Source organism: Ixodes scapularis, unplaced genomic scaffold (genome assembly GCF_016920785.2).
Source record: "Ixodes scapularis isolate PalLabHiFi unplaced genomic scaffold, ASM1692078v2 PGA_scaffold6__148_contigs__length_123643588, whole genome shotgun sequence".
Taxonomy (NCBI): domain Eukaryota; kingdom Metazoa; phylum Arthropoda; class Arachnida; order Ixodida; family Ixodidae; genus Ixodes; species Ixodes scapularis.
Window position 1 is genome coordinate 22,913,411 of NW_024609881.1, and position 24,200 is coordinate 22,937,610.

Sequence of the window (24,200 nt, forward strand, 5' to 3'; positions counted from 1 at the left end):
ATTGTTAAAATAAAAGCAATCACCGCGTTCTTACTTCCTATGGGAGTTATCGTTTCGTGCGCGAAAACGAATGCAACAGTTGCTGAAACTTCACCAGAAGAGATAACAATATTGTAAATATGCATGTTTTTCGATTTGAGTAATTTGACGTCAGCTTTGCATGAAAGTGTGCGTTCTATATTCGTAGCGTCTCGTTTTCAACCTTTAAAATTCCGGTTTCTGGTGTTAGGACACACACGGACGTTTAGGAAGAGGGGAAGAGTTGGGAATGGTCGGATGTGCAACGTCGAGCATGATAGTTCCGTGTTTGGTTTTATGCAGATACATGAAAATCGCGAAATGACGCGAACTGAAACGCAATATTATTTTGTTGTGGCACAAACTACTTGTGAGCCGAAAACAGGACTGTTATGGCGAGGATGCCAGTTGCATCCCATACATGTCCTGGCCAGCTCTCGTGACTTTCCACGTTTGACAGCAGTGTGCTGTGCACACTGAGCGTAATTGCCAGTTGTCAGTCAATGTTTCAACTACCTCATTGCATCAATGAAAAGGTCAGATTAAAATCACATTTTCAAGAACGTACCGCATCATTTGTCACTTGCGCAGTGGACTGCGTAAATTACTGGTCGATCTTCTGTTCTTGAGGCAGACAACATTGAAGAGAACCACGCTCGCAAAAACTCAGAAACTCACAGTTAACGCGTTGCCTACTCTGCACCTCACCGTAACCGCTGGTTGTACTAAAGTGTACGATGGTGACCGCACGACTGCTCGGTGTCCAATTGCAATCCTAATTCGAGCAAAACGCTGCGCACGCGTTTGGCAAATAGCTGCGCACGCGCGCGTGCGCAGCCGTTTGCCAAATTTTTGCTAAATCTTTGCCGATCGTTCCTTTAAAATTTCGGCACGTGCCGATCTTTGCCGAACTTGAAGTTCGCCAGATTCATTCCATCACTAATTTTTTGTGCCGCGGACGAGTGACCCCTTAGCAACGACGTTCACGACGGATTGGCTGCTCGGCAACGCGCGGGAACTTAAATTTCGGATTCGGACGGCGCGAGTACACTCGAAGCGCGTTAACCCACCACCCGCCTGCGTTCACGCCGCTTTGCGGTGGCAGTATACGGCTACTAATTACAAAACTATTAACCCATCTAGCCCCCCCCCCCCCCGGTACATGCGGCTTTGCGACGTCCAGCCGGCAACCCAAGCCCCGCTGTCCCCTATGAACCTCCCATACCATTTAGTTTAGCGAAGTTTCGTCGTCAACATTCGTGTTTTTTAGTGTTAATCGCAAAAAAGAAATGTCGTAAATATTCCAAAATGCCTCGACAAAACAAAATGTTGGAGAGAAAAAAAATAGAAGAAGTAAGCCCACACCGTGAATCGAACCCGGGTCCGCTATGTACGAAGCACACATCGTACCACGAATTTTTTTTTTCTTTATTGCCTGGTTAGACATTGAAACGCTATAACACAAAAACAAAACACACATATATGAAAAAGTTAAAAGCGCGTGAACCTCTGAGAGGCCCCGCGGTTACATCTAAAAACGTTTTACATTGACCAATTCATCTAGCAAGGATACCCAGTCGGGGGGCTCTTGCAAAGCGCGATACACTTCGCGTATATACGCGGCACTTTCAATTAAATGGTCTCCAGCGGGGCGTATCTTGACATCTGCGTTGTTCACTTCTGTCCTCGTCCTCCAGAGGCTGTGGAGGCCGAGGAGCATGAACAAATCGTACGGAACCCCGCCTTCGTTCTCCAGCGGTAAAAAACGTATGCCGTATGGATCGAGGGGGAGGTCTTTTTTCAACGTTCGCTGAAGTATGTCCCATAGAAAGACCGCGTCCCAACACTCCAGAAAAACATGTTCTATCGTTTCTTGTTTCTTACACAACAGACAGTTAACCGACCATGGGACAAAAAGACCTCTCTCCTCGAGCCATGGCTTAACAGGAAGCACACCACAATGTAATTGAAAGAAAAAGGACTTGATAGACGGCTCAACCGGCATTTTCTTCACTCTCTTCAAGACATCCTGCCCTGGTCTGTCATGATACAGGGACCTATAGAGGGGAACAGGCAAAAGAACATCTACCAAGACTTTATACAACCTTTTACGACTAACTGAACATAGGTACTCCATTGAAAAACGAACCTTTAGCATCCGAAAAGATAAAACTATTTCTCGCATAAACCCACGAACACTGACACAATTTTGGTTGCTAGACGATATAATAAAATCGGGCAGATAATCCTGCGACAGGTTTTGCAGGACTGTACGCAAAAATGCATTATTCTGATCTCGCAAGATCATAAACCGCGATACAATCTGGCGAATGAAAAGGTGGGCCAATCCCAAACCTCCACTACTCACGGAGCGAAACAAATTAGTGCGGGAAGAGCGTTCCCAGCTCGACCTCCAGATAAAAACCGCGAAGACCCTGTGCAGCTTCTGTACATTTAGGCGCGATATAGATAATACCTGTAAAATGTACCATATTTTAGCGATTAAAAATAAATTACAGACTGTTGCTCGCGCAAACATTGAAAAATCCCTCCCCTTCCAACCTTCCGCTTTTGCCCTTGCCAAGTCCGTTTCAACGTCCCACAGTTGCGTAGTATCTCGGTAGTGTTCGAGCGGCACACCGAGATACTTCGCCGGCAAGGTTGTCCACTGGACGTTCAGAAAAACACCAGGCGCGGCGGACCAGTTTCCGTGCCAAAACCCTGTACATTTACCCCAATTTATTACACTACCCGTTCGACTACAAAAGGAAGCCGCGACTTTGACCACTTCAAGCAAACTCTCCTGGTCAGTACAGAAGACAGCGACGTCGTCCGCATAGGAGAGAACTTTTACCTCGGTTGAATTTAAGCTAAAGCCGCGGATGCATTCATTCTGAATAAGTCCTAAACAAAAGGGTTCTAAATAAATCGCGAACAATAACGGGGATAGGGGGCAACCTTGCCTCACTGAAGAGTAAACATTGATACTTTCGCTGACATTCTTATTGACGATAATAGATGTTGAACAATTCGCATATGCCATCGTTAACCCACCCAAAATAACGGAACCCACGTTTGCGTGTTCAAGAATACGAAAAAGTACATCGTGACCCACCCGATCGAACGCCTTTTCGAAGTCTATTTGCAACATTGCAACACGTCTCTCGAAGGCGTCGCAACACTCTAAAATGCTGCGAGCAACATGGATGTTTGTGCAAATGGACCTACCCTTTATGCCGCAGGTCTGATGTGGCCCAACAAGACAGGTTATAACAGTTTGCAACCGAGTAGCTAGGACTTTCATATAAATTTTATAATCGACATTTGTGAGGCTTATTGGTCTATATGATGAAACAGATTGAAGTTTAACTGGGTCGTCTGACTTGGGGATTAATATGGTGTGCGACTTTAGGAAGGATGGCGGTAGCACAGATATTTTATACGCCTCGGTTAATACCTCGCACAGAACTGCAGCGGAATCTTTCTTAAATGATTTATAAAATTCGGCGCAGAGTCCGTCAGGCCCGGGCGTTTTACCCGTGGTTAACTCTTCGATTGCTGGCACCAGCTCACTGACAGTGATAGGCACTTCTAATCTTTCTCGTACCTGCCTGTCGAGCGAAGGCATAAGCGGTAAAAAAATTTTTTCGAAACCATTATCTTTATGCGCGCACTGACCAAGCAGCCCGCGGTAATACCCTACAAAGGCTTTCTCGATATCTGCCTGTTCGCGCGTTATCGCATTACAGTAAAGAATTTCGTTTATCTCGTTACGCCGAGCGTGCCTCTTTTCGTCGCTTATGGCACGCTTCGTGGGCCGCTCGCCCAGCCACAGCTTCTCCGATCGCGAACGGACGATGGCCCCTCGATATCTTTCGCAGTCAAGTGATTCAAGCTGATTTTTCAAGTGTCTGATTTCGTTTAAAAACTCCCCCGGCTTCGCGCTTTCTTCTTTTACAAGAACATTCAGCTGGTCTCTCAGTTCCTTCTCTTTCTGCCGCTTATGCATGGTGGTTTAAAATGCTGCTTCGCTCTATGGCAAAAAGCTTCACGTCCTCCTTAAAAAATTCACAACGTACCCCCCACATTGTTTGCTCGTCCTCGCGTATCTTTCTAAACAATGTTTCTACGTGAGCTCTGAAAACTTGGTCTTTGATAAGGCTACTATTCATTTTCCAAAGCGACCAATTCCACCTACGTTTTTTCAACTTCCTTCCGATCGTGAACATGACAAGAGCATGATCGCTAAACGAAACGGGTACAACAAAATAGTGATTACACATTGAAACGAAATCGAGAGAAACATATGCCCTATCGAGACGGGCGTGGCTGGAACCCTGAAAATGGGTGAAATGGACGTTACTTTTGGACGAAACACAAGCGACGTCTTCTAATGAATAATTCGAAATAACATCGTTCAAATAAAAGGCGCTTTGATCGCGAACCCGGGTCATATTTGCGCGGTCTTCGGGCGCACACACGCAGTTAAAATCACCAAAAAAAAATAATAAACTTGTCACATTTGAGGTATTCACTAATACCTTGAAAAAAAACCTTGCGCTCGCCCTCGCGGGTCGGCGCGTAAATACAAATAGTGAGTTTTAGTAAACCGTGTTTCCCGCTCCGCTAAGCCCTTCCGCTACCCGGAACTCTACAGCCAAGGCCATCGGCGCGCAGGCGCAGTGGCGATTCCGCGCTCCGCTCTGCAGAGCGGCTGCACGAAAACGATCTACTAAAACTCCCTAATGACTCGCCAATCGGCGTTAGAAAAGGAGAAATCGCACGGTACGAATCGTCCATACGCGCAGGACAGAACAAAACTTTCCAATACCCCCAGCGACTTTCGCAAAAACAAAGCGCACCCCCCCCCCCATGTCCCTACAGCGTGCGCTACGCATACATTAGAGAGTTTTAGTAGATCGTTTTGGCTCTCCCGCTACGCTATACGCTAGAGCGACGACGCTACTGCGCATGCGCGCTGCTAGCGGAAACATTGCGGAGCTGCGGAGGCTAGCGGAGGCGCGCTAGCGGGCGAAAATAGCGAGGGGCGTAGCGCGGCGTGCTAGCGTGGCTCTCGCGAGAACGAGTCTTGGCGAGATGAGGGAGACCCAGCGAGGGACGCTGTTCAAGATGGCCGCCACGCCGCGTCTACTCGGTCTGTGCGTTTCGCGATCGTGGTTCTAAGGGGTGGATTATACCTTGCTGCTGCGAGAAGTACCAACGACAAAGCCGTTCCACGACTGCAAGAGGTAGCGATTCATGGCGGATATACTAAACGCGGCCACGGAAAGGAGAACAAAAAAAAAAAAAGAAAGAAAAAGCTTCGCAGTTTTTGGTGCTGTGAGCGAAAGGTGCAGCCCCCTGCTCGGCCGCTTTGTCGTGAAGACAAAACCGACTAAGGAAGCGGAGCGAGCAAGCGGATATGAGGGATTTCTGTGGCGCTTCATTTTCGGTAAACAACGACGCAACAGATGAGCTACAGTGGTTGTCCTTTATTTTTGAAGATTTTTCTCGGTGGCTTTGGCACTTGACTCATATCGGATTGGCTTGGACAGCTTGGACGACAGTTAAACATAATAGTCACCTACTTACAAAAGAAGCAACGATTAGCACGTTATTCAATAAAAAAAAACAATATTTTATTAAGATAACGACGTTAATAAAAACAATTGCGAAGGATTGCTTTACAAATCTGTTTTACGCGAGCCCTAGTGTCCGAAAGAGCCGCTAGTGGCGTTGCGTTAGCTCTCGTAACGTTGTAATCCGTAGCGGGTTGCGAACGTTCTACTAAAACTTAAAATGGTAGTTCCGCTACGCTACATATAGCGGAGGTCGTAGCGGCTAGCGGATAGCACAGCGGGAGTGACTGAACGGTCCACTAAAACTCTCTATTGAAACGAGTTCGGAAAGGCTGCACCATACGGTCCGTCTGCTCCTGGCTCTCGATCTTGGTTTCCTGAACGGCGACGATATCGAGCTCGTGTTCGTCGAACAGACGGCTCAGCTGGTATTGCCGGCGCCTGGCCGACAGCCCGCGGACGTTAAGAGTCCCGACACGAAAAGGCGCATTCAACATTGTCGCCATTCAGGAAAAGAGAGACCGTATGGTGCTTACTTCGGATGAACAGCCCGGCTCTTCTGCCGCGCCGCGAGACTGGCACCCGTCCCTCGCGATCACTGGATCCGAGCCCCTCACGAACTCTGGCGTGCGCAACATGGTGGAGGCTTGCCGGCCGTCCTGTCGTCCACCGGAGCGTTCGGTCTGACGGGTGCACGTCGCCTCCACAAGGGCACCGTCTTGGGGGACGGCTCCACCCGTTTCAGCTCGTCGTTGTCCGCGTTGCCGTCGTCTCGGGTCCTCTTCGCTGCCACGCTGCCAGCCGGAGCGTCGGCCATGGCCACGTCGTCAGCAGTCTTCTTGATGACGGATTTGTCGTCGTCGACTTCCGCCCCGCGGTTGGTGCGGGTGCTGCCGCCTCCGACTCTTCCTGGCGCGCCCCTTGCTCCATCGCGGCAGCAGGTGCCTCCGAGTCCATGACGCCTGAGCTGGCTCCTCCTTCTGATGTCGATGGGGTGTTCGCCCCCGGGTCCGTGTTGACCGTGGAGCCGGTGGCTGCATCCTCGGTCTCTCCCTCGTCCATCAGGAGCTCGGATCGTTCCAAGCTCCCCACTGGAGCAGCGGCGGCCGCGTAGGTGCGGACGCACTGAGTCGCCTCGTGACCGAAGCGGCGGCAGAGGTTGCACCTCGGGGCGCGGCACTCCTTCCGGATGTGCCCGGTCTGCTGACACCGGAGGCACAGCGGGGCCCTGCCAGGGACGACGACGAGCGCGAGCTCGCCACCCACCCGCAGCTGGTGCGGAATGTCTTCGCAGGTTACTCCCGCCTTCAGCCGTATTACCGCCGTCCGCGTCATGGTACCAACGCTCTGGCAGCCGTCCACGCGCCACCGCTCCCTTGTGACCTCGAGAACCCGGCCGTAAGGCGTCAGGGCCTCCCTCACGTCGTCGTCGGCCACGTTGAAGAGGAGCCAGTGGAGTTTTACCCTTACGTCTTGGTGGGAGGGGTCGACGACAGCGCATCGGCGACCCTTAACGATGAGCTCGGTTGTCTCCAGCATCTTCTTTTTTCCTTCCGCCGACTTGAAGGTTACCGCCCACACGTGATTCATTTGGTACGCCCCCATGGCCGAAACCTCGGGGAGCGTACCGTGACGGTGCAGCGCGTCCCGGAAATCTTCAACGCGATACGGTCGACCTTTCATGTCGGCATGTAAGAAAACTGTATTTAAAACAACATACCCGGTGGGCAGGGGAGGCAGCATAAACTGATAATCTTGGGCCTCTTCGAACCTGATACCGCGGCCGGCGTGGGCCGCTGGAACCGCTCCGTCGGAGCACATGATAACACGTCCGCACTGTGCGGCAGCCGGAAGTGGAAATCCACATCGTACCACGAAGGTATACGCTACCGCTTTGGAAACGAGCGTTGCAACCGCTGCCTATATTGGCGGCGGCAGCGCATACCTCCACGAACCATCCAATCCGGTGTGAACGTCGTTGCTGGGGTGTGTATCGCCTGCGCGTTAACAATACGGCACCGCGGGTCGGGGGGCGGTGCCCTTGGTATTCCTTGGGCGCGGCCGGCCAGTGTTTGCCCTGCCCAGTGGCGGCTGTTTCAAGGAGGGGGGGGGGGGGGGGACAAAACACATGCTTGGCCCCCCCACTCTGAGAAGGGGGGGGGAGGCAATTCAACCCCCCCCCCCCCCCCCCCCCCCCCCCACCCCCGGGTGGTACGCCCATGGCTGCTGATTGTACCGGGAACTGGTTAATTTCGTTTCTTTTTTCGCACAAGGAGATCAGACACTCTTTCGAGTGAGTCGCGGGAGTGAAATCTAGGCTCTTTGGACGCAACGCCATTCCGACTTCTGGTAGATTATTTCGCAACATTATGACACAACTCCATGAAAGAAATGTATGGCATATGTCGTTTTTGTGTTGACGATATAAACAATCTACATGCTATTTGGAAATCGCATCGTACGAAAAATCTCGGAACACGGAAATTGCCGAAAAACAAAGCGGCTAAAACTTTTTTTTTCTTTCTTTTTTTTCATTTTTTTATCTGGTGCAAAGGAGACAAAGGGCCCACTTTGCGATGGCTTTGGAAGCCCACATCCCCTCTCCGATATCCTCTTTTTAACTACCGAACAATAAGCAGCCATTCTCGCAGCTCTCAGGAGGCGCCCTACCCGAAACAACCTTCCCGCTTCGGCCATCATTTGTTATCAATTTGGTCGGTTCGTTCGTATTGTTCGTTAACAGTTGGTTAGGTTCAAGTGTCCAATGTCTGTCCTCCTTGCTCCACCTCACTTCTCCCTCTCCCGAAACAACGTTGGAGACATGGCACCGTAAGATAAAAGCTTTGTCAGGGAGAGCCCACCCGAACATTAATAGCTTCATCGATCTGATCAAACGGGATGAGGCCTTCACAAGACATATTTAAAAATAAAACAACGCAAATACGAGAACAAAGTAAAAGATAACCGACAGGATGCAGCACTGTGTCCTCTCAGTTATCTTTTACTTTGCCCATCGTATTTGCGCTATTTTGTTTTTAATTATGTCTGCATATCAATTGAAGCCCAAACTTGTACGTTAATCAACCTTGACAAGGGTACCTTCGCAGCAGCTTGCAAATAGTGGTGCCGTGCGGGTCAGGGGACAGCCTCGAACTATCAAAATCGGAGTGTCGCCTTTCTGACGGTGCGATTGTCCTGCTCGACGTCCTCAACAAAGGCGATAGCATTTTGTAGTTTATGGATTTTTCCTGTGAGCGCGAGGGTTTTGTGTTTGAACTCGTAAGAAAATGAAGTCGCAATCATATGCCCTGTCAACTTGTCCGATTTCTCACTCTTCAAAATATCCCGTGTAACACTCCGTGCGGGAACTATAGGGGGCGCTTTGAAAAACGCGTGCAGCGCCGCTAGCGGAGGAGCTGGCGTTCGACTGTGAGGCGCGTCCAGCAGCCTGCGGCGCCTTTTCGCATGCCAAGCTGTGGCGGCGGAAGCGCGCACGGACGAAACTTTTGCTTTTTGAGCCGATAAGTTGAGGGTGACGTTGCACGAGTGCTGGGGCAGAAGGGCATTTAGCTGTGCTCCACTTCTTATACATTGAGTTTGAGTCGTAATTAGGGGTAATTTCTCTAGTTGCGGCCGAAAAAGGAGTTGGAGTAATTTTCCGAAAAGCAAGACGGCCGCCACCTTAATTGCTCTGAGTGGGAAATTTATTTCGCTCGTCGCTGTAAATTTAGGACTGCTGGAACGATGATATTTGGAGGCGAGTGAGAGGTTCACGAAGTTTGTGCACGAAGTGTGCCAAGTTTCATTAAGACAGCTGGTGTGAAAGTTATGTTTCTAACGAATAAAGAAATAAAGGTGTACGGGGGTATCCAATATTGGACCCAAAATGTTGTGTTATAGCGGGCTGTGCAAAGTGCAGATTTGGGCACACAGGTGCTTGGACTTGACAGTAACATGACACAGCACTTATTATACAAAAAAAAAAAGGTGGCATACGGAAACCAGGTGAAAATTTGGTTTGGGCGGCGTAACTCAATGGGAACCGGGTTTGATCATGAAAAGGCTGTCAAGAGAATACCACTGGTCGGGGGAGGTGGACTTTAGAGGTACGAAGGGACTAGTGGACTGTACTTACAATTGAAACAACTTTACGAAAGGTGGTTCCAAAGCCGAGAAAATAAAGTTGTCGGCCAACACACGGTTTGGCCGCCAAGGGCTTTTGCGGTCAGCTGTTGTGTAATAACCTGTTGTGCGAGGTGCTGATTTTCGGCGCACAGGTACTTTGACATGACCGTCACTTGGCACAACACTTATTATAACAAAAAGAGTTGGCATAGCGAAACCAAGTGGAAATTTAGTTTGGGCGGCGAAACTAAATGGGAACTGGCTTTGACCGTCAAAGGCTGTCAGATAATACCACTCATCGTGGGAGGTGCACTCTTTACAGGTAGGAAGGGACCAGTGGAGAAAAAAGAAGCCGAGAAAAAAAATTTTCTCTACAGAACTCGGGGTGTCAGCATTTCCACATCCAGAAGGAGGCTGGTCAAGATAGAAAGCACACCACATAAACTTCCATACTCAAACGTCCATTCTCCAGTGATTCCGAGTTTCATTGTTGTTTTCTTTAGATTTATATTTGTCACTTTTTTTACCTTTCGAATCTTTCTTCATGAAGTACAGATTGCGTGCCATACTTGTCCGGAAATATCATCGACCCGTACGATGGGGACGAAACTTCTTTGGAAGGCATTCCTCCAACGAAATTGGCACTGCGTACCTGCGAGTGTGGGTTTGTCCCATCGGCGCTGACACATGTAGGCGTTACTGGTACGAAAACAAACGCAGAGCGCAAAGCGGCAGTGTAGAATATGTCAGCCGTGCCGACACAGTGGCAGACATGATCGGGAGACCAAATTTCTCACGTCGTACGGCACGGCTCCATCGTTGTCGCTGTCCTACAAAACATCGGCGAGGTGAAAAACTGTGAAACTTTGTCTCCACGAGATACGACGCAAAACTATTGAAGCACTTAATGACGTAGCACAGGCAGCACTTCATGCTGTGAACCCAGCGCAACCGCACCACTCCGACTTCAATGCGTACCAACGTACGCGGCGTGGTTTCGGTTTCGTTTTCTCGGGGGTTCTCGCTGCCTACCTTCGGTACCGGCCTAAAAATAGCGTCGCGATTATAAAACCTAATAGCGAGTTCGTTTCACGGCACTCGTGTCCACGCGTGCCCACTCGAGGCGTAAAGCGAGTTCGTTTCGGCGGCCACTCCACGAGTAGTTGCACTCTCCGAGTTTGTTTCAGCGGCGGCACCCCACGCGTGCATGCACTCGCTGCAGCGAGAAAATCGGGCGTGCGCCAAAATGCAATCCCGTCATGCCTCGCACCGGCGAGGAGCGGGAGCAGACGACGAGGGTTCGTCTGCTACGATGTGTCGCGGAACTGAAAAGAAAAAAAGTAGATTTTCTGATAGAAATCGTGTCCCGCAGGCCACGGAATCAAATGCGAGCTTGAATTGTGAGCGTATGCTATTTCATGAAGGAAGCGATTGACAACCCGTGCTTCATTTGTAGGTTTTTTAAGTCGCTCTGTTGCCGTACAGACGCTGAACTACTGTGTGTCAAGAAAAGCTCTAAACAAACGCACCAGCGGCCCCCGAGATGTTTATCAACATCCGTGTGCGGATGAAAAATTGAACATTTGTCGACAAAACTCCCTCAGCAGAAACCTCTGACTGCCAAATAAGCACCAGAGAAAGCTAAACATAGTGACTTTACCCGAGGCTTGGGCAACATCACCATGTTTAACATTTACCTACGTCAGCTAACTTGCCCCGTCGTATTTTGTTCGACAAATCTCTTGTTCTCGACGTCCTCACCAGGGCTAATACTTGATCCACTTGTAATGACGATCGAAATCGAAAGTCCCACGAAAAGTTTTGCTGGATATTCCAACAGACTAGTTTTGAGTAGGGATGTCGCGAACCACCCTAGGTTCGATTTCGAAAGGTTTCGATATTTGCGAAGCGAACTGACGTTCGATTTCTAAAAATTTCGATATTTTCGTACCGACCGAGGTTCGATTTCGAAAAATTCGCAACTTTTGACCACAGCGGAGTTTCGAATTCGAAAATTTCGAAGCTTTCACGGTGTCTAAAATTTCGAATTCGAATATTTCGATATTTTTTTACTTCAGGTTCGATAAATTCGAAGATTTCGAAATTCTTTGTAAAAAAAATTCGAAAACTTCGAACTCTTCGAATTTTTATAGACATGAAGTTCGAACAATTCGAAGATTTTGAATTTATTTTTGCATAAAGTTCAAAAAGTTCGAAGGTTTCGATTCTCTTCTAACGCTAAATTCAAAAAAAAGAAAAAAAAAGATTCGAAGATTTTGAATTTTTTTCTAATCCAAGTTTTCAAAGTTTGAAGTCCGATTTTCAAGTTTTTCCACAGTTTCAGTTTCAAATAACGTTTTCACGACTCACTGGTTTTCACAAAATCAAGTTTAGAAAAGTTAGGGTGTGATATCTAGATTCTGCAAAGTTGGTCAGGCAATTAAATGAGACGACGAGTGTCCCGGACGTGCTGGAATATTTGCCAGTGCAGAATTGTGACCGCCAGCCCCCGGGGGGGTCTTTAACCTGCATCACGCAGTAGTGATTGCACGAACACACTGTTTTACGAGACTCATCCAGTTCGAAACGGCCAGGGGCGAGCAGGAGGTTGAGGCTCAGAAAAACCTTGAAGCGACCTGGCAAACTAGCTCGCCACCCCTTGCACGCTGGTAGTAATCCGACCCGGTGAAGTTTATAATTGTCCTGGAGGTTTATTTTCTGGGACGGAGGAATCGCCTCGCAAAAAGCACAAAAGCCGACACAACTCGAGGTCGAGGAGCGTTCTACCATACAAGTGGCGTCGGAAGAGGAGAAACGGGGGGAAAGAGGGTAGTCGGGGAAGAGGGGGGTCTTTAGCCTCCTTCTCCCCCTTGCAGGTATTTCGGACTGTTAAAGGAAACAATACGGGGAAAGAGGGCGTGGTCGAGCATATTTTAATCTGAAATTATTTATGCATATGTATAGCTACTGTCGCTCTTCACTGCATAAAAGGTTGCGTAGATGGTCATTGTTAGAAACTCGTTGTCAGAAGGCACTGCTCGTCACATGCTTAGTGGTTCGGAAGTTCAAAGCTGTCTTTTCGACCTAAACACCTGTGCCGATAGTAACAAAAAAAAAAAAAAAAAAAAAAAAAAGAATAAACGCGGAAATAAAAAGCAGGAGAAAAAAAAAAAAAAAAGAAACTATCAAGAATTCGTCGGAAGTGTTCTATTCTTGCATATTCAGAGGTTCAGAACTTCGAAACAAGTTTCTTTTACCAAAATGTGTACAGGCTAAAAGAAACACGTCCCAGGAACGTAAAGCGAAAAAAAAAAAGTTTTTTTTAATGACGCGTTGAACTTGAACACTATTAGAAATCTTCTCCCATGAGTTAATTTATTCCTTAACGTGAAAAAAACAATAAATATATTATTTTGTATTCTGCAGTGTGCAATGATATGTACTGTCTGTGGTGTTAATTTAAATGCGATACCTCAAACAACTTAGACGAAAATAAATATCAAGTTTAGGTCATAATTGCTTGCAGATACATGTTTGGACATTTCTTCGAAACTCACGTTGAATAACAATAATCACATATTAAGACGGCACTTACCTAGGCTATACATAGATCATTCTTAAAAAATATATAACATATCTACCATAAATAGCTCCGGCTGCAGCGTGCTTCAAATCTGGCACAAACGATAATCGTCAAAAACCCGTCGTCGTTCCTCGCCCCTTCGGGGATTTATTTCTTTAAACCTAAGCATGCCAGAACATTGAAATAAACGACATTGTCTTACGTAAGGAACGCAGCACCGCGTGTAAAAGTTCGAGAAAAAAAAATTACGAGTGTACCCCACTACTTGAAATCAAATGAAACCGTCCGCCGGTCTTTCGAAGTTCGACGAACGTCGAACTTTTACCCTAAAAGTTCGAAGTTCGTCGAACTTCTGACTTTTCAGAATTCGAAAGTTCGAAACTTTTCGAATTCTCTTGATAAATAAAAGCCGTTGTGCGTTGACTCTGCGACGAGCTTCGTTCGGCGCCCGGACTTCGAGGCGGCGGACAATCGCGTCTACCATGACCGTGGAACAACAAGTTCTCTGCGCGCTCCGGTTCTTCGGAACGGGTAGCTTTCAACTTTCAAGGCATGGTGGCGACTGACGAGCACCTGTTAGTCTCCCACATGACTGTGAGCCGGGCTTTGCGGCTGCCATCGTTTTTTTTTTTTTTTTTGTTTTGTTTTCTGTAATATCCGAAGAGGTATTAATAAGCTGGTATACAATTCAAAATGTTGGGAAACAAACAAGAACCGGGGTAATTCTTGGGTAGGGTCGAGTCTCCCAGCAGCCGGCAGAATTATTTCCCCGAAATTATACTGGCAGTCGTCAATCATTGGCCATCAAATCTGTTCATAGAACGACGTGTCATCGACAGATAGCTTTATCGGCACGCGATGTAATCACATGAAAGAGATTTTCTTCCGTTAGAGGTATATACACATTAAACATTTGCACACACATTAAACATTTGCACACCTTTATACATATAAGTGGGGTGTCCCATAACTAACACCCCAATAAATGTAGCGATGGACCTTATAAAAAAAATGTAAACCTCACGCCTTTAAAAATCTGTGATATTTTAAACATGTTTCTTAAAACGTGTGATAATGCACTACACCTTTTTATAAAGATGTAAAACTACAATACCCCTTCTCGTCAGGCACGTAGCCAGGGGGGGGGGGGGGGGCATAAGGCCCAGACCAACCTCCCCCCTCCCCGAAATCTTCCATTTTGCTGGGACCTCCCCTCCTACCTCCCCCTCATAAAGCACTTTCTCATGGGCGCCCCCCCCCCCCCCCCTTTAATCAAAATTCTGGCTACGTGCCTGCTTCTCGTCAAGGTGTAATTACCACAGTACATTTCTTTTTTGGGGTGTACACAGTGGCCCGGGACCCAATAATATGACTGAACAAATAAATTACACAAACGAGTCGCCGAAACAGCACGTTGCTTCTTGGCGAGTGTCGAGGCAATTTCGGCCGAAAACCGGCTTTCCATATTGGCCGGATGTACGGTTTTGCCCCTCGTCCCGACATCCGGCAGGTATGGGGGTACCGAAGCAAATAAACGATTTATGTCTAATAGCACTGGCATCACTGAATTCTTAGGAGGCTGGATCGCGGATAGAGGCCTGTATTGATGGGGTCGAGCGGCACTCCAGGATATCCAGGATATCGAAAAAATAAGACATTCTTTTTTTCTTTGGGGCTAATTTGAAGGAGGAACTATTTTCTGCGGTTGCGGTCGTCACGAACGTTTACAATTAGGGTCGATACGTCCTTATCAGTGTTCCAATTTCTTTTTTTTACTAACTGTCGCTAAACCCAGTTTGCACGCTTAATCACGATCAGAATGTGTCGTTAGACTACTGTTGTCCTTATTGATTTGTGTTCCCTACACCGCGGCTTCGACTTATTATGAATAGATCTATCCTTTTTGTCAACCATAAGAGCGTTGAATCTTTTACTATTAATTACACTAAACCCAGTCCTAAAATTTCTCCACCAGATAACCCTAGTTATATTGTCCTTGTAATTTGTTATCAATTTATTCGTGTGCGGACCGCTTCGTGACACACCTTTAATATGCCTGCTTTAAGTGCGCTTGAAACTGGGTTTTAAGGGCTTTCAGAACAAACTCATGAAATAATCGAGAAATCGGCTCGCAATCTCCACTCTGCGCGTGCCCAAGAGCGTGCACTGGTTCGCCGAGTTTCTAAAAAAGTTAAATCGGAGAGCCTTTTGGCAGCATTCCCAAGAAGGGGTATACTGTAATTTAATGCATTATACCCCATTTTCTTGGGAGTACCTATAAATACTTCCAATGAGTGTATCCCTTCAAATGGAGGAAAAAAATTTCGACACGCGGTTACTTCTTTGTTTAAACCAGCGTTTTATTACACCAAAGTTTATTGCTGAGCCCTCATGGTCGTGCAAAAAATTACTAAATAGTTTGCGAAAAAAAAGAGAAAATAAAAAGAGCACAGTCAATAAAACCAGTTTTCAAAATAATAAACATAAGGAACAAATCTTACAAACTAATAACACACAAAGAAATGACTTTCTTAACATTGCTGCTATTGAAAGAACTTAGTTATTTTATAAGTTCGTATACTTATGGTCATGAGTAGGCCGACTTGTAAGGTACAGTGCTAATCACACTTGTGATTGCGCAGGACACCCCTCGAGCGGGCCGTTCCATGTTGCGCCACGTGACTAGCTTAGTTTCCGCGAATGCCACCAGCCCAGCGCTCCCCGGAGAAAGCCGCTCGCTCGCGCGTTATAAACAAGTGTGATTAGCACTGTACATAAGTGACCTTAAGCGCTATCCAAACCAACGCTTCTTTTTGCGCCTGTAGGTCGTGCGGCTGCGGATGTGACGCATTTCGTGGCGTTCTTGCTGTTTCCGGGCGCGCTTTCTGAGTTAGAACCGTGCGCTTTGGTTTGGACGGGCGAAACTTCGGGCGAGCGCGCACGCGCGCACGCAGGCACGAGCGCACAAGCAAAGTGCAACTGTGACAGACTGGCCGGCCAGACGGCGAGAGAAAGAGAGAGAGAGAGATCGTGTTGTCATGTTGGAAGAGAATAAAAGGGGGGGAGGAGAGGGCAGCCAGACGGCGAGAAGCGCGGAGCCGGAACTAGCTTGCCCTCCACCGATTGGCCGGGACACAGGAGCGTCCTACTACGTCACCGCGCGTTTTTGTGCGCGTTGAGAAAGAAGTTGAAATCAACCAACTTTCTTGTGCGCGCCCGGAAGGAGCGAAGAAGCGGCGCGACGTCACGAAAATACGTCACATCCGCAGCCGCACGACCTACAGGCGCAAAAAGAAGCGTTGGTTTGGATCGCGCTTTACAGACAACACAGAAACTTCAGGTGCATCACGTGATTAATGACTCTAAATGAATAAAAAAAGATAAGGCTTCAAATATTTTCTTTTTTTTGTGTACAAAAAAGTGAAAGCCGTTTACAACTCCCTGTAATGCCGAATTGGAGGGCAGCTCTTGAGGAGGAGGTGGGAAGGGTACTGAGGGCCGCGTGTTCTCGAAGGGGGGGGGGGAGGTCACGTGATCCCCCCCCGAGGTCACGTAACCTCGGGGTGTCACGTGACTCCCCAGGTCACGTGACCCCCCCCCCCCGGTCACGTGACCAAAATTTCCCTGCTATATTTAGCGGGGAAATTTTTCCGCTAGATTCAGCGGGGAAATTTTTCCGCTAAATTTAGCGGGGAAATTTCTTCCGCTAGATTTAGCCGGTAAATTTTTTTCCGCTAGATTTAGCGGTGAAATTTTTTCCGCTAGATTTAGCGGGGAAATTTTTTCCGCTAGATTTAGCGGGGAAAGCGGGAAATTTTTCCGCTGAATTTAGCGGGGAAATTGTTCCGCTAGATTTAGCGGGGAAATTTTTCCGCTAGATTTAGCGGGGAAAATTTTCCGTTAAATTTAGCGGTGAAATTTTTCCGCTAGATTTAGCGGAGAAATTTTCCCGCTAGATTTAGCGGGGAAATTTACCCATAATGCACCGCGCGGTTACGCCGACGGCGACGCCGCTCAAGCCGGAAACGGGCGCCTAAGAGCTGCGCTCTAAAAAGACCTCTGGTCGCTTCGTCTAAGGGAAATTCACATTTTTTATCTGTGTTTGCGCTATAAATAACAGGCTGAAACATTTTGAACTATGCAAAAGACACACTGCTCGCAAGTAGAACCGCTGCAGGTCTATCGCCACAACTATGATCCCTTCCACAACTATGATGCACGTTGCTGTTTCGATAACTTGCGATGTAACTTCCGATGAGTGTGTAAATTGCTATAAGCCGCAAACGCTCTACCGCAGGTCTCGCACTTGAACGGCTTCTCTCCTGTGTGAGTCCTTTCATGAACCGCCAAACCACCTTTCAGAGTAAACGTCCTGCTGCACGTGTTGCACTTGAACGGCTTCTCTCCGGTGTGAGTCCTCTCATGATTCGCCAAGCGAGTTTTCTGAGTGAACGCCCTGCTGCACGTGTTGCACCTGTACGGCTTCTCTCCGGTGTGAGCCCTCACATGCATCGTCAAATCGCATTTCTGAGTAAACGCCCTGCTGCACGTGTTGCACTTGAACGGCTTCTCTCCGGTGTGAGTCCTTTCATGATTCGCCAAATGGGTTTTCTGAGTGAACGCCCTGCTGCACGTGTTGCACCTGTACGGCTTCTCTCCGGTGTGAATCTTCTCATGAACCACCAAGTTGCATTTCTCAGTAAACGCTCTGCTACACGTGTTGCACTTGAACGGCTTCTCTCCCGTGTGAGTCCTCTTATGACTCGCCAAATGGGTTTTCTGAGTGAACGCCCTGCAGCACGTGTTGCACTTGAACGGCTTCTCTCCGATGTGAATCTTCTCATGAACCGCCAAGTTGTGTTTCTGAGCAAAGGCCCTGCTGCACGTGTTGCACTTGAACGGCTTCTCTCCGGTGTGAGTTCGAACGTGAGCCTTCAAGGTAGCCTTATGCGGGAACGTTTTCTCGCAAACATCGCAACTGAAGGGCCTCTCTCCAGTGTGAGTCCTCTCGTGGATGGCGATACCGGCTGCAGAAGGACATGAGTAAGGACAGAAGCGGCACTGGTGCTTGTCCGGGTTTCGGTGCGTTTGCTGCTTTTGTGGGTTGGTGGGGGGAGAGGTGTCACCCCTGCGGCTGTCCTGGTCGAAGGTCTCCACTTTGTCGCCAGAGTATGCTTCGATCAGGTCTGTTGGGATGACAGGACAAAGCAAGAAATGTCGGCGCTGTTTTTGTTGTTCTGAACATGGGAATTTTGAGTACCTAGATGAACATGGTCCAGAATACCTACATCATGCCGGTGCAGCCTAGAGTAGGTATTCATTCATTTGAGATGTTAAAAAGGTTCAATCGTAATGCTTGTAAAGGTCTATAGGCAATCGTTTAAGATTCCACTCTGGCAGCCCCATGCTGCGGCAGCTGTGGTGGCTTGCGCGTTCTCCTAACCAAGTGCGGAAGGAAAGTCAAGCCGCCGCGGCTGCTACTGCACAGTGTTGGCGGTAACGTGTTACAAGTAACGTCGTTACCGGTAGCGCCTTTTTTCTTTCAGTAACGTAGTGACGTATTCATTAGTTTTCTAAATCTACAAATTTTCTAAATTTTTCCAATCTTTTCCCCACGAAAAAAATTCCGCTTTAGAAAAACCCCAATCAGCGCCTGTCATGTTAAAGTCGAAACACGCTGTCGCCAAAAGAAAACAAAAGTGCTGTTACCGTCAATTTAGAAATAAAAAGTAACGCAAAAGTAACGTGCGTTACGTTCTGTCCGCGACAGTATCGCGTTCCTTTATTTCGCAAGTAACGTAGTTCTTTACTTTTTTACGGTAACGGCTACAACACTGCTGCTGCTTACCGCTGCCAGTACGAAGCGCCGGGTGATAGCGTGTTCACATTCATAATGATCGCGACTGTGTTTTAAGTGACGCTGGAAGGGTCATTCACACCCACAGATTATTAGGTTACACAAAATAGCATTCAATAAGCTCGTGGAACAGGGATGGGCAAAATACATGCAAATATGTATCGAAATACAAATACAAAATACTTCGTCAAAAATTTATTTAATTTCAATTCTAATTACATTTCCAAAAAAGCATTTAAGTACAAGATACAAATACAGTCAAATGTATTTGGTCTCCTCCAAATACTTTTTCAAATACATTCCTCAAAATTTGCGTCAGCGACTTCAGGGCACCTGCAACGGGTTTCTGGTTATCTCATTTTAATTTTGCATCGCACAGTCGGGAGTTAGTGTGCGAAGCTCTAGTAACGTAATAGAAATATAATCACAAAAAATGTAATCAGCTTGGACGTAATAGGTTAAAAAAGTACAGAGCTTCAAGCAGAATTTTTTGTCGATTACATTTTGGTATAGACCAACAAAGAACAGAGACGACCAAGATGCGCAGCACTAGCTAGAGAATTTTTTATTGCTGCAACTCGCACCAGTTACGAAAATCTGGACGACCCGCGCATTTAGAATGTTCCAGGAAAAAATATGGATGGAAATCAGGCTGGAAAGCATCACACGTTGTCACGGGCACTTATTTAGCCAGTCTGCCTGTGAACGTCGATTTCGTCACTATTCTTGCCCTGGACTAGCACCGTAATCGCAAAGTCACTAAACGCTTATGCTTGATTGAGAAACACTGCATTCGGCGCAGAACGTAGTTTTCTTCCTGCTCTGGACAGTGACAATAAATTTGAGGGATGTATTTTCGCTCGCAAAATTGTATTTAATTACAATTGTATTTGAAATACCCACGTTTTAATATTTAAATACACACTTCAAATACATTACCCAATTTGTAATTAAATACAAATGCAAAATACACAAAGTATTCAAAATATGTGTTTCAAATACTTGTATTTGAAATACTGCCCCTCCCTGTCGTGGAATAATCGTGTGCACCTTAGAAACTTGAAAAATCGCTATGGTACACAGTAATTATTTTACGAGTGATTTGAAACAGCAAAAAACGCGGTTCTATATTGACAATGATGTGGACATTTGCCAGCCTAGAGCTAAACTTCTAAAGCAGGGTGGCCCGGCTGACCCGGCCTGACAGCCGCAAACGAAACCCCCAAACTTCCAAGAGCCGCAGGGGGGGGGGGGGGGGGGGCAGGCAAACTTTTGTCCAGTGCAGTAAACGAAACTCGAGCTACTTTCAATCTATCCGAGTCAAAAGCAGTCCGACTGTACGTAAGGTAGCAGTAGCACAAGGCTACCAAACTGCAACCTGTCTTTCGATTTAAAACGCGGTCCATTTCACTTTTTATGGGGGGGGGGGGGGGGTGGGGGGGGGGGGGGGGGTGGAGCCGCGAGCCGCACTTTAACACGCGAAGAGCCGCAGCTTGGCCGCCCCTGTTCTAAAGCTTCAATCATTTGGAACAGCCAAACATATTTTGGGCTATTTCATGCGTCGAAAATTATTTATAGCATTTCTGAAAGCTACTCCATCAACCGGAACTGAAGGAAAAAATACAATTTTGTAATATAAATAAACAACTCGGCATGGTACATTTCTCTGATATCAAATACTATGTATGCGGTATATTTTTTCGGTTTGGTGCAGACCGCTAATTAAAACTTAATGAAGTTTCCACGTGGAGAAAACTTTGTGTACCACATCAGACTCCTTACGTTTTCCACCTTCTAAAAAACCGAGCCTACAAAAAGGTTTTCTATCCGTGTGGGACCGTTCATGAATCTGTGAGGGTGTGCTAAGAGGGTACGAGGCTGTATGACTGTTTTCCCGTGTGCTTCTTCTCCTACCTGGTGTTGTTAGTTCCGTGGGCACCATAAGATTGGCGGCAGAGGTTGCACCGCCGTCCGTCCTCCCCTCCTGGTCCATCTTCAATGGTTGCCTCTGCAATTCGGCTCCTTGGAAGGAGAGCTCCGCCCCCTTGTCCTCGTAGTCCGTTCTCTGCCATTCGGAGTCGAATGCTGCGTGGGCAAGTTCTGTTAGGAGTGAAGATCAAATTTTGTTTTGTTCATTTTTTTATACTATACCAATACAGAAGCTCAATCACAACGAAACTTAAGGAACAAGCAAACATAAACACTTCATGCTGATGAAGTAGAGAAATTCAGGGGTTTACATTGATATGGCGGTGTAATTCAAAAAGTAAAATAATAATATCACGATCAAACACCCCCACCATAACTTGATACTGAATACACCGAAAACGTCGACTGTAAAAATGCACGTCAATCAAACATAAAAGTGATCCTTCTCTATTAATACGTGCTTCGAAGGTTTTACTTCACCTTTAAACATACGGTAAAAGATTACTTCGATACAGATCTACATAAATCATGAAAGACACAACTGGGTACGATCAAAGAGCGTGGTTTAGTTACATCGCTCCTGCTCTGTAGTGCTGAAAAAAGGCAGGCATGCCACAAAACCAACAACTGCACGGTATATCGCCGCCACAGGTTTTGAGAATTACACGTGAACAAAATGGACATGGTGTGTCGGCGAACGAAGGTAGGGACGGGAATGGAAATGTTGCATGTAGTTGGCTGAGCTGTGGCCATTCCCTATTTGATCCGACTAGTAGGTCCCATTTATCTGGGGAAAAACGTAGCCCAAGGTTCTGGCACTGCCATAGGTTGGTCTGGCTGGTGGCTGGCACTCTTTCCCAGGCAGCGAAGGATCGCTCACGCTTGCTTTAAGAGGATTTCCGGATAGTTCGGCCTGCAAAGTTTAGAAGGATGAGGGTTAATAAATAGTCGCCAACACAAAGTTACTTTACCTGCCCTCAAATATCATCACATTGGAGGAGTGCAACTACAACTGAAGGATACCAGTGCCTGGAATTGGTCCAGTTGGTTATTCATTACTTGATTAAACTGCAAAGTAAATGATTATGAATTACGATGCAGAGACGAGAAAAAAGAAGGCAACAAATGGGAAAACGCGCATTTCCAGTTCAGTTTAATCAAGTAAAAAACTGAAGGCCAGTTTCGAGATTAAACAGGGCATGGATAATAACACCATTTGTCAGTAGGAGGGTATCTGCGAGAAATTTCAATCTGAAGGACGCGAAAAAAATAAGTCCCATGTGACTACACCATTTCCAGTGTGAATGTTTTGGCCGAATGACACTGACCATTTCTATTTCCACGAGAGATGTTTTATTATATATGCAGTGTCAAACCGCTAGCAAGGAGGAAAATGTTTGCCGGTTCCGTCTGTGCCGTATACACGCGACTAATGCCACCATTTATAAAATTATATGCAGTGTAGATCAATCATTCAGGCTCGCATTTTGTCAACAACTAACATAAGCGGGGCCCACTTAGGGAGAACGAGTTTTACCCGAGATACTTGGTTCACGTTTCACGAGCTCCCCATAGAACCCCATTGGGAAAAAGCCTTTTAGATCATTCAGAAGTTGAATATAAAACGATATAATTTGGTTAAGGGATCTTCATTATAAATAATCACCATTCAACGCGAGTACAAAAGTTTACAGTCCTTATTGCAACGCAAATGTTTGTTTTCTCCTTTTTATTTCTTCCAACTCAAGACAAGCTCGAGTGGCTTTCTCCTCTTGATCTTAAGAGAAGGTGAAACGCTTCTTCCGAAAAATGACATAGAGGTTGATTTCTGCGTTGTTTGATCCCGTAATTCTGAAGATTTGGTTCGTTTTCTCCGAAGATGTAACTAAACCCGAGAACACGCGAAAAACGTCCGACCAGTCGTTACGTCGTAAAAGGATCTTTCGGCCGCCATGCGCGTGTCGCTCGTGAGCAATTGCAGGCTTGCCACTCCCCCGCACTGGCGGCAATCATGGCGCCTTTTTTCTTTTTTTGTTCCTTTTTAAAAATAGCAAGACTCGCGTGCATAACTTCGATAGGCACTGAAGATTCGCGAAAGCGGAGATTCCGGAAACTCCGTTTATGATGGCACGCTCCGGGAAGGAGGGGCTTCAGGGGTACTTTGAAAAGAGTTTATCTCCCAGGTGAAAATTTCTACCTGGGACCAGTTGGCACCTCAACTGGTTTCAACTGGGACTAACTGGTCCCAACTGGGAATCAACTGGGACCAATAGGAGTCCCACTCGGGACCAGCTGAGGGGCCAACTGGTTTGATCCATTCCCAGTTGGGAGTCAACTGGTTTGAATCCCAGTTCGGAATGGAGGGAACTGGGACCAGTTAGGAAAGCAACTGGTTGGAGCGATTCCCAGTCGGACTTCAAATGCCTTTCCCGTTCCCAGTTCACACGGGGCAACAATTTTGACAAGTTGGGGGTGTATTGACCTTGGCTAATGAAGAAAACTAAAAACACTTAAATTTTTAGATTTATACAAATAGGGAAATGTTTAATTACTGGGTACATTTTTATATTTATGAAAATAATATAAAAATTTTAAGTAACTAAATAATTTTTTTAATTGGAAAATATAATTAGTGACAAAATGTGTTCAACTAAATGAACATTTAGTGCATCAATAAAATATATTAAAACATTTATTTAAACACCTACAATATTTTTTTTTCTTTTTTCTTTTAATAAATAAATTTATCTTTTGGCCAATCAGAGCTAGCCGGCCGCCGTGGCATGCGGGTGCGGAATAGTGGTACGCGCTGTCGACAGATGGCGCTGCCAATGCTGACGCCGGAGTCGGGCGGACGCGGTAGAGAAGGGTCGCCATCGCCCAAGTTGGCGTCGTTATGAAAATGTCAAAACTACAGCTGCACTTCTTTGGACCTAACTGTACACACACTATGGTGGCGGCGGTGAACTTCGAGGACGGAAAGATGCAGTTTAGCGATCGGAGGGCACGCAGGAAAGACCGGACGGAAGAAAACGCCGCGGAGAGCACAATGGCGAAAATGGCGAGAGGTCTACCTCGAAAATGTTCGGCTGTTGTGACAGAGATTGCA

The 24,200-nt window shown here is 46.9% G+C and overlaps 1 protein-coding gene across 1 annotated transcript; it reads right to left on the bottom strand.

The window, feature by feature from the left end:
• Positions 1–17,514: 17,514 nt before the first annotated feature.
• LOC121838446 (oocyte zinc finger protein XlCOF19-like) lies at positions 17,515–21,110 on the bottom strand. Its single transcript, XM_042294714.1, has 3 exons — positions 21,077–21,110; positions 18,116–18,491; positions 17,515–17,779 (listed from the first exon to the last, which is right to left on the bottom strand). Exons 1-3 carry the CDS (start codon positions 21,102–21,104, stop codon positions 17,515–17,517), a joined length of 669 nt encoding a protein of 222 aa, XP_042150648.1. The 5' UTR covers positions 21,105–21,110.
• Between the last annotated feature and the right edge of the window lie 3,090 nt (positions 21,111–24,200).